This window comes from Trachymyrmex cornetzi, unplaced genomic scaffold, assembly GCF_001594075.2.
Source record: "Trachymyrmex cornetzi isolate Tcor2-1 unplaced genomic scaffold, Tcor1.1 scaffold16, whole genome shotgun sequence".
Taxonomy (NCBI): domain Eukaryota; kingdom Metazoa; phylum Arthropoda; class Insecta; order Hymenoptera; family Formicidae; genus Trachymyrmex; species Trachymyrmex cornetzi.
The window spans coordinates 6,253,218-6,264,945 of record NW_017296201.1 but is presented as its reverse complement, the minus strand read 5'-3'; the positions used below and the strand labels follow the sequence as shown (position 1 = coordinate 6,264,945).

The following is an 11,728-nucleotide window of genomic DNA, read 5'->3' as shown; positions in this document are numbered from 1 at the left end:
CCCCCCCCCCCCCCCCCCTCCGCGAAACTCCGGTCATTAAACACGCGATAATTCAAGCGGATAATGCACTCGTACGGCAATACCGCCGACTGCAATTCCACGCGTGTTGGAGCGTCCTTTCGCTACCGTCGAGTCACGCCGCCTCCGACCCGACAAGAAGAAGCCGCCAGAATAATTCACCAAGCGCTCTCCACCTCGTGAAGTGTAATGTAGAATAATGTTTTACACCATTGCGACTCGCCCACGTGCCGAGTCGAGACGTGGGAATAAAATGAATTTTGCAGAGTAAGGACGCTCGCGCACTTCATCCATCATATGCCTTTTTGTCCCGCAAAAATAACGTAACGCCAATATAACGGCTACATAAATGTGAAAAAACGCAATATATTAACAACGATATAATCAACAAAAACAACATTAATGTGTGTTGTTGATATATTCCTTTTAAATTAATTTTTCGAGCATTTCGAAGCTCTTCATGCAGATCATACGATTAACACAACACAACAACATTCGAAAAACAAAATTTGAAATAACTCTAAAAATATCCATATTCCTTTAGAGTTTAATTGTAATACATGTATGAATAAATTTGTCATCGCTAGTGAAAATTTATGGCAACAATGAAAACCGATTAGAGAAATAAGTATCTGCTTGTTATTTTGCATTTACGTTTGCATTTATGTTATATGGAGAGAGAAGCTTATTTTGAAATTATTATATTTTAATTACTTTTTATTGATTTATACGTAAATTATAAATCCGTCACAATAATAGTAATCAATATACATTCCGAGAGGTAAATGCATACGTATATATGCAATGGATAATGGGACCGATAAAGACCATGTACCAAAGAGGCGAAACGTGAAGCAAATATCGATCAGAGCGCAAGAACACCCGACGATTTTCCACACGCCCGACACCGTATATTCTCTTTCTTATGTCTTCGCGTACTTCATCGCTTTTCCATCGATATCGACGCCTTCTTTTTGTCTGTACTCGTTCCGCATTACGCTCGACCGCGACGTGAGCGAAACTTTCAAAATCGCGAGTTAACTCTTTCGAGACAGTCTACCCAGCAGCGGCATTACGCCCTGCAAGGTATTAAGTTGCTCTTTTTATGTTTGTCATAAATTCAAAAAAATCCGTGGGATAAAACTTTTGCGATTTCTACGTTGAACGATTTCTTGTATCTACATATGTATGTGTTGTTACCATGATAAAGTTATAAAGTTCTAGTTCTGTGTCTCTGAAAATGTGTCAAATCTGTACTTTCTGCTCTCATAAGAAATTTCTCATTCTATAACTCGATGGAAAATATATAATATACCTCGGATTAATTATATCACATTTAATTCTCCGCCGACTACAAGAATTTTAACTCTTTCGTCAACAATGGGGATCTTCAAGAAATACAGAAAATTTTATATTGCTCCGGATTATATAAACATCTGAAAAAAATTCCGATATACTTGTCAAAGCTTTAATAACGAGCTCGCTTTGACCATCATAGAAGTCGGGTTGTATTTCACTCCCTAATTTTTTACAGATTTAAATTTATCTATTAAAATTCACAATCGAAATGTGGATAAGAGACCCCAGTTATCGTTGGAGGATTATAATAAATAGACCTTTGCTGTGCAAATATAACAAACAAGAAGCTGAAGTTTTTTCTTCAGTCGGAGAACGTCTTTAAAAAAGATATGATGTTTGTATATAATGATGTTATTAATGAAAATTGTGAGAAATGATACTAATTATTCATAAATTTTATGACTCGGGAAAAGTCATCTCAAATTGATCAAAGAATAGCATTTATCCGGGGCATCTTATATGCACACCTTACTTTAAAAATGTTCGAAGTTACGCGAGAGAAATAAAATTATTTTATAACCACCCCGTTGTCTTCCATAGTCGGTGTCTTCCATAGTCTTTTATCATAACTATATCCTATCTCGCCATAGTATTCCCTAGTGACTCTAGGCACTGCCCTTTTCCTCGTAAAACTAGGTTAAATCCAAACGGCCGCCCACTGTGTTTGACTAGAATGAAAAACAAAGAAGCAGAGTAGGAATGCAACGCAATCGGCATATCTACATGCTCCATCAGACCATTGCTTTTTATCTATTCTCCGCGTGTTATCTCCTCCTCTCTCCTCTCAAAAATGTGCAAAGGATAATATTTCGACGGTAATATCTTGTTCGTTGTAAATGAAGGAGAAAGAAGGAAATGACGTCGCAATCGCTATGGATAACGTTGCCGTTATTTTGCGCGCAACGGAGTGCACGTAAATCGTATCTACATATTATAGATGGTCGTACAAAGTTTTAACATTGAAGTTTTGTACAAAGAGAAAATTGTGAAAGAGCAAAAATACGCCGTGATATGTATGTGATATGAATCTATACAGTTTGATGGCTGAAAATCATGATCTGCTTTGCGACGCTCTTCCATCAACTGCATTCGAGAAGCTGCGGGAGTAGCGGGAACTGCTGTTTGAAATTTCGCCAGGCACCACTCACATCTCTCGCGATTCCGGGTGTCCTTAATAGCTGGATAAAATTCGCCGAGCTACGTAGAAAAGTTCACGCGATGTAAAACTCGAGCCATCAGCCTGCCGTCGGTATTTTCAGCCAGAGAGAACCGAACGTAAGTGCGCGGTTTCGTAAACAGCCGACGCGCGTTGCAAGCTATTCCGACACATTTACACCAGACTATTTGCATTTTACTGTCAGTACGACAGTAGCGGACTGCAGGAAATAGCGAAGAGCTGTAGACGATGTCGGCTGCTTCGAACGCTGTTGCAAGCAAGAACGTAAACGGTAACAGCAGTAATGACGGCGACAAAGATGACAATGACGAAGACGACAAAGAGAAGGGCGATGACGATGGTGGTGCATTACCACACCAGAGCATGGTCGATCTCAATATTGCAGTGTGGTTATTTGTAGACACTCGCACACGTGGAAAGGACAAACTGATAGAAACATCTAAATGTGTTCCAATGCCCTGCGACCGAACATCGGACAATACCCCGATATGGGGATTATAATAATATCCGCAAGGCTTGAATTCGAAAGCGATCGTAGCACGAAGACAAAATTAGATCGCCACTGGGGTTCGACACTGGAAAGAACGTATCGATTCTCGATGTTGTTGCTCTGGAGGAACTTTATTGAAACTGTATTTTGAGAAACCGTGAGAAGAATGCTTGAAATAGCTCCGCTACTTTTTCTTAGAAATTTTTTTGCTTTCTATCGGAGCAAGGTATCTACAGTATATCGATAAAAAACAACTTTGAGAAAATAGAATCCCATATATTTTTACGTGATTTTTCACAAGCGCAAAGGATATTTATAATATCCTCGTAAAATAGAATCCCATATATTTTTACGTGATTTTTCACAAGCGCAAAGGATATTTATAATATCCTTTAATAATATAATATATTATAGGACTTCATATGCCAATTATTGCGAAGAATATTACTAAGGCCTCGGTAGTCTAAAGGCTCAGGACGCTCGCACGGATTGCAAGAGATCCGGGTTCGACTCCCGGCCGAGGTAATATTTTTCGCAATAAGAATTAATTATTTACAGTTTTTAATATGTTATTCATCATTATTAAGATCGTTTAGAAGATGCGAATAAGCATCAAAAAAATAGTTAAAAATTGCTAGTCAATTTTAACTCGTGATATTACTGCGGTAGTTTAGTAGAGTTAGCGTTTCAAGACCGGAAATTTTTCGGCGCGCGTTTCTGTGGGACTACATACGTAGTATATAAATTCACATAAGAATCATACAAGCATTAAGATCCAGCTAGACCGTGTAAAGGCTTTGATTTCTATAGTTTGTAATATCCTTTAATTAATCAAAAGCAATTTCCATTTCCAAAGACGCTTTAAAATGAAAGATATGATTTAAAATGATCTAAATGATTTTAGCGCTTTAGAATAAGAAGATATCTAAATGATTTCTCCAATATGTCTTCCGTGCCAATATTACGCATAGCTTTACCTTGCTGAAAGTCTAATGAAATTCCATAGCGGAATAGCATAGTGCAATTTCGCGCACACATTAATTGACAACGAACTAGTCTCTTCGTAATAATGTCACTCCTCATTCATCACTCGTATATATTTGTATTACATTAACGTTAAACAAGACTTACGAATTAAATGAATAAAAGAATGCATCAGGAACTATTCACGAGAGAAGAATTATTATACTAAAGTATCTTAAAATTTCGCTAAATACAGATCTGAAAATAATTTCGTTGGACCATCAAAATAATTACGTAAGAATCTCGAGCATGATGAACAATGCTACAAAAAATTTTAACATTCTAGCAACCAGCTCGAATTCTAATTATTTCGATGGTCTAACAAGAATCTTTTTAGATCCGCATCTAGCTAAATTTTTAGATATCTCATCAAAACCATCTTTTCCATGTTACAATTCCGGGTATAGAATAAGATAATTATACGCTTGAAATGCGAACGTACTTGTACAATGTTGCATTCTTACTATTTCACGTCATACAGTTCCTTGTAAACTCGATCTACGTATCTCGCGAGCGTTGACTTGAAAAATTTCAAAATCTCTGACAAAGCGTTCTGACAAAATCCCTCCTCTCGTTTCAGAAATCAAAAATTCTATTATGTTTACCACGTATGCGGCATCGCGCCATCGTGGGAGTAACTCGAGCGTATTTTACGGAGGAGAAGAGCCGATATTCACCATGTCACTGAGGTAGAATCGCGCGAGACTCGCAAGTGGCATTCACTTGCGATGCATTCTTCTCATGCACCTAGACTCTCGGGCTCGCGGCGAGCCCTAAAATGCACTGTCGGGGTGGAAGAGAAAGAGGATGCATCCATCAACCTCGATCGTCGACGTCTGTTTTCACAGAATTTCTGCTGTACTTTTCGAGGTTTTCGACGTATGTACGTACATACATCCCGGACATTCCCGTATCCTTACCTTGAGACCTTTCACGACTTTTCTGTCTAGTCGCACTTTTCCCTGCCGGCACTGTAGAAGAAGGAACGTTATTCCCGAGCGGCCCGCCAAGTCGTTCAACGACTTCTTCCAACGACAGTTTCTTCTTTCTCGATAATCTTTCATGATATAGCCTACCAAGTAGTTCACAGATCCTCGCTAGCCGACTATATGCAATCCATTTAAGTTTCGCGAACAATACTAAAGTAATCCTAAAATACTGAAGTGTCGACTGAAGTAATACTAAAAGTAATCCTGTACTCTAAAACGATTAAAATGTATATTTTAAATCTCATAAGATAAATCGGGGGAAAATACCATACTTAAGCCTTTATTCTTGAATAACGTCTTAATGTTATTGAATGAACCTACGAAGAAATATTATTTACATTCTAGAAACCTTTTTTTATTTATATAAATTAACGAATTAAACTTTTGATATTCCATATTATTGGAAAAAATTGATATGTCATACCTTGTAAAAACGGCGTCTTCCTCCTATATATATGGACAAGATACCACTTCCTATGGGAGAAGCAATTAAACAATATAAAGATATGATAAAACATAAATTAAGAAAATATGAGAGAGTAATTTAGGAAATAAGTTGAACATACTTTTATTCGTTTAAACAGCATTTCATTAACTTAATATTTCGAATTATATAAAGCATCCAAAATTTTAATGCATAAAATCATTTTAATGATGGTTTCAAGCAGAAAAAATTGTGTTTTGCATTTACTGTCATCTTATCCCCATGTGTAAGAGGAATATTTATTTGCAACTTTTACGCGTATAAGAATAATACAAATTATAATCTATATCAGCCACATGATTGCCAGGAAACACTGATCAAAATCGTATATCATTTGTTAGGTTTTACGGTAAGCACCGAAGCACAAAATTTAGCTATTAGCGTACCAAATATTACAAAGAGCATATTTCATGACCTACATTTTTGTACTTTGTTAAATATTTTCCAACGTCAATTGGCAAGAACTTTTTAATAATTACGCCATTGTGTACATACTTCTACTACATACTTCAGTCAGAATGGCCAATATATATTCTATGACAAAAATATAAATAAAGTAGCATCTTCCCCTTTGTGCCATCTTCCCCCAATTTACCTTATTACAATAATTGAATCTCTTTGCCTTATTGCTCTTTAACAAATTTTTTTAATTCGAAACATTCTTTGATACATTACTTTAAAATATTTTAAAAAGTTAATATATATATATATATATAATGATATGATTAAAATAAAATAAAATATCTACTAATGATATGACATATATTAGTAACTTTGTTAATTTCATTTATATTGTTATTAAAATTAATGGATATTTATGATATAAGTTATTATATATTATTATATCCATCTATACAGTTGCTATGAGAGAGAGAGAGAGAGAGAGAGAGAGAGAGAGAGCTTCACAATCTTTTTTAAACATCTTTTTAAAGGATGTTTTTTCTCAGTATGTCGTACTTCGTCGCAGAACATTCGATGTACGTTTTGCTAACATTTTCGTAGATGACGTTCTATTGTACCCGAAGCTGCACATCTCTGACTTCTCCATTTTGCCTTTCGTTCTTGCTTCTTTTTTCAACCATCCCTATCCTCGCCGAACCTCTCATTCCAGTTGTTTGAACAACGAGGGGTAGATATTATTCCCACGAGATCTTTCCAGTCGTCTTACGACTTCCTCCGAGGGTAGTCTCTTTTTCAAAACGAAGCACGTATGAGATACCTTTCGCGAAATCTTTTCTGCCATATTTAATATCAAAAATTATTCACCAAGAATTTAAATAGTACATTAAAAAACTTTCTAAAAATGAAATTAAAATTTATAAAATTTAATCATTAAATTTTCACATGTTATTTTATATTTATAAATAATTTTATGTTTAATTAAATTGTTATAATTAACGTTGATTATCAAAGCACCAACTATTCATAATACAATATATTGGATAAAAAAAAGATTTTAAAGTATACCTGGTACAAATGAGGCATTAAAAACAGATACAAGATTCAGCTGCAAGTAAAAATATGTAATTAGTAAATATTTCATCTTATTTACGATTCTATTTCTTTTACTTCTCTTTGTTATATCTCTCAATTTTTTACCTTGCTACATTTTCCTGTCGAACGTGCCGAGCATGCTTTAAAGACGGGGCGAATATTATTTCAGACCAGCGCTGTTAGCTATTATGAGAATATTGCAAAGAGAGCTATTTTCCTTTTTGCAAAATATTACTTTAAATTTTAGATAATGCATAGAAAGCGGAAGTAGTTTACGACAGCAAAATTCTGCTTTGCAATATGAAAATTATTCCATTAAATTATAGTATTAAATGTGGCGTCCTTTCATCTCGGCTTGATTATTGCGGCTGGAATGCAGTGATTGCAACATATGGTGTATGTTAACATGTTATACATATACAATTTATACGTGTATTTATACATGTAATTTAAATTTCACAGCTTTAACGTATCAGTAAATTTAGTTTCGGCCAGATATAACTTGCCTCGCTCGAATAACGAAGCCGCGCCAATATGTTTCACGCCGAGAGCCATCTCATGTAGGTAGAGAACGTTCTTCACATTCGGCAGTGAGTCGTGACTTCTCTTTCTGACGGCAGGAGTTTCTCACGAAACGTTACAGCCAAAGCGCATCGAGGGGTTCCAATCCGCGGAGTTGCCAACATTCGCATAAGATGTAAATAATGTTTCGCCTCCGGTGCATTCCGCATGCATCGAAAATCCGAGAGAAACGAGTACTGCGCGCATCCGTCGACCCCGATCGTCAACGTCGCGACCGGCAGCCCGGCACCGATACATCCATTTCCGCGAAATTTTCAACCACATACCGACTCGCGCAGGAATTTTCGCGACATATGTCTTCCAACGATTTCCTTCTTTCTTCCTTCTTTTCTTTCTCCCCTTGAAGATACATACATGAGAACACTGTCGGCTTTCCCGACTTCACTTTATTTTCTCACTCGACCATTTTTCTCCTTCATTCGTCCCCATCTCAGTCAGGAACAGTTCCGGTTGTTTGAACAACGGCGAATATTATTCCGCCGATTACGCGCGACTTTTCCGGCTAGAAAATCTCTTCTGCGATTTTTGCCGCACCCAGACGACGTGCGACAGTTCACCTACCGGTGATATTTCTGCTGAAGATATAGATATATACATATATAACGACGAACGACGTTTCTAAACTTTTCAAGGCGAGATACTTGAGTGCCGACGTTTCCATTCGACAGTACTCTTCAGCTCTTTCCAACGAACTATATGATCAAAATTTTCTTATGTCGCAATGGCGCGAAGGACTTGGCAACGCGAAGAGTCACGTTTCACGGAAATGCGCAAGATGTGGATCAATGATAGCGATTTATGAGAATGCAGTTTTCTAAATAATAATCTCGATGCTTCTCTTGCTGAAACTTCAACTTTTCTTTTAACGTTAAATTTAAATATTATAATACACTACGATTATCTATTTTCTAAAGTATACAGATGACCATCATATTGAAAAATTTACTGTTCAAAAATGATTTTCGATAGCTGATTATCTATTTTCAAAAGTATAAAATTATAAAGTATATGATCATCATATTGAAGAATTTGCTGTTTAAAAGGTGATTGATAGTTGACAAGAGCATCAAAAAGCTTCTTTACTTCGAAAGGGTATACAAATGAAATACTTTTGCGGTATCCCAAAACGGTAAGAGAAATACTAATAATAATTTAACTAGTTGCTAAACCCTGGCTCTTGTCAGATAACCTAGGAATGGAAGGAGTTAATTTGCGAGTTTCATAGGACCCTTCCTCTCTTGAGGGCTCACCAAGCTTATTACAGTAAATAGCTTTAAGCGAGGGTGCCCCGTTCGGCCTCCCTTGTTCAGTTGGGCCTTTCATCTCGCAAAACTCATCTCGTTCTATCTCTCCCTTCGGTCTACGACCTAAAGGATACAGACCGTGGAATCGTTATCACTTTATCAAAGTCGGACGTGGTGTTCGCGCCGACAGGAGGAAGACCGTGCTTTCAACCGACCGTATCGTTTATTAACGGTTTAACAGCTTCGAGCAACGTATATTGCATTAAAGTACGAGACATCGCGCCGATTAAACTGTTGCTGTGCCAAGGAAAAAAGATTGTTCCGCCACGAACAAGCACGCGAACGAGAAACGCCTGCTTCTACGGTATATTTAAAGCGTACCATGGTAATGGGATAGCGACGCGCGCAACGATAAATGGTTTGGAAGCAAACCTTCTTAACCCTTGCATAGTTCCTTCCACTAAATTCGTCGAGTAAAAATATACCTTAGCAATACATAGTTCTTAACCCTCCGCCAGCAATGTGAGACTTTAAACGCACAGTTCGTCGATTTTTCTTATCGTGAATTTTTTAGATAAATTTAAATTTGTAAAAAATAAATAAAATATTAGGTGTATGCAGATATTTGGATCTTTTTTTAATTTTTCTTTCATTTACACGTAATGTAAATATTTTTCTTCTATTTATTTTTTAACAAATTATTTAATTGATGACAATTGACATTAACAGGTTCACCCGATTCAAGGGACTCTCTTTTAATAGACCATTTTTCATATCTCAGCAGATCACAAAAGGATCTTCACATCAACATTATTGTCTTTAAAATGACGAAACTAGTATTTGTGTCTATTGTGAGATACATTACCTTCGCCAAGAATAGAGCAAATTGATTCGCATGTTTTTACCTGTCTTTCTTACTGGAATTCATACTGAATGTAATGTCAAATAAAACTTTTTGTCGCTGATCATGTTCACCGTTATTTTATAATATTATGTGCATCATTAAATTATAAAATATAACGTTTCAAATAATCTAATATCAGTTCTTACAAATATATATGAAACATATTTTAAATTTATTTTATTTAGATTAATCATTTGAATTTAACACAATTATACCAGAACAAAAAACTAAAAAAGACTAAAACTTCTGCATACACCTATAATCCAATTTCTATAATTATATCTAGTAAAAATTCGTTATTAAAGCTTTCACAAATACATAGGAATTTTTCAAATTTTTATACAGTTTAGAACAATATAAAAAATCTGCACTGAAGGTCGAAAATAACTTGCAGACGAAGTGGAAATTTTATTGCCGACGGGGATTAATTTAATATCTCATTTATATTACAAGTTCGTTTAACATAACAGTAAAAAAATGAAAGTCCAGTTAAATACGAGTTGCTTGATGTAATAACACATCCTCAATTAGCTCGCTACATTTTAATGCAATGTAATTGTACTTGTGATAAAAAATTGTACTTGTAGTAAAAAAAAAATTAAACTAATATAAAAATTAACATCAGATGATGTCAGTGCAATGGATTGGCAGTTTCATTAATTCACATATCATGCATATAAAAGGATGAAATCTCGGGCGTGAATTTTAAAGCCGGCAGGTTGAAAGAACATGCCAGTACGATTCTTATCGTCTATCGAGACGAAATCAGCTGAAATCCACTTTAAAAGGTGCAAATCCGGGCGGTTTCGATCGGTGCAAATAGTAGTTCGCAATACCATCGAACTATTTCCACCGGGGAAAATCGTGATTTGAATGGTAATCACACGACGCAGCAAGCCACTAAGTCCACTTGCACGTCTTCTATGCAAATAGACATGACTTCGCTTTTCCGCCACGCACGTATGAGTCTCCACGGCACATCGCGCTCTCACGATCTGCGAACACGGGAGATATACCTCCGGACGAGATTGCATTTGCTGCAGTGCGGGGCAGGATATGTACGACCTATTCGACGATGTACTTTCGAAGCTTCGCTGCCTGCACGAGGCGGCCGTTCGTATAGATCTGACGTACTGATGGTTCCATCGTCGTATTTCTCTATTTAAAATTACCGAGATAAACGGTCGGATGCACGCACTCCTGGAACTGACTGCAGAGCAGTCCTCAATCTAAAGTAGTTTTTTCTTTCATTGCTCGGCAGGCCATATATTCCGCAAAATGATGATCCATGATATGGGTGAAAAGGTTTCAATGAAAAGAATTTAAATGGAATATTTAGATAAAATATTTTTTATAGTTTTATTCGTAATATCTGAATATGCAATAAAAAATACGATATACTCTTACATTGTTACTAATTGTTTTAGCTACTAGAATCATACTTACGTGATAATTTCTGTGTATTTTATACAAAATACGATTGATTTTTCTATACGTCTGGGTTGGGAGAATATCTTTATTAATAGAAAGTATGAAATAGTTTTTCCAGAGAGCATCGCGTATGAATCGCATGTTTTCATGGCGGATACCTTTCAAGAACGCACAACATCTGAAATTGATCCATACTTTGATATCACAATGCCGTCCAACATCACTGGTTTGGCTGGAGAAACTGTTCAACTGGCGTGCAGAGTGAAGAACATCGGAAATAGGACGGTGAGTTTAAAATATCTTTTTTTTTACTGGTATTTAAATTTTTAGTATTTATATTATAAACGGGAATAAAAATGGCTGACATGAAAAAATAAAATTAAATTTTATCGCGCACAATAGTCGCGAAATTTATTCGATAAATTTCATTTCATGTTAGAATTTCCGATTCGCTTGTCACAGAATTACGTATTTCAAGCAAATCTTAAGCCTTACAAGTAGCAATTCAGATTTTGACACGGGATATTGGCAGG

General features: G+C 36.1%; 1 protein-coding gene across 2 annotated transcripts in view; it reads left to right on the top strand.

Moving 5' to 3' along the window:
- The window catches only part of LOC108758912 (kin of IRRE-like protein 3), a 71,956-nt gene that overhangs the window by 31,167 nt on the left and 29,061 nt on the right, over nucleotides 1–11,728 (top strand). For both annotated transcript variants that reach the window (XM_018504139.1, XM_018504140.1), the window contains one exon: nucleotides 11,305–11,480. In XM_018504139.1, coding sequence (XP_018359641.1) covers nucleotides 11,305–11,480 — 176 coding nt within the window. The remainder of the gene's footprint in view (nucleotides 1–11,304; nucleotides 11,481–11,728) is intronic.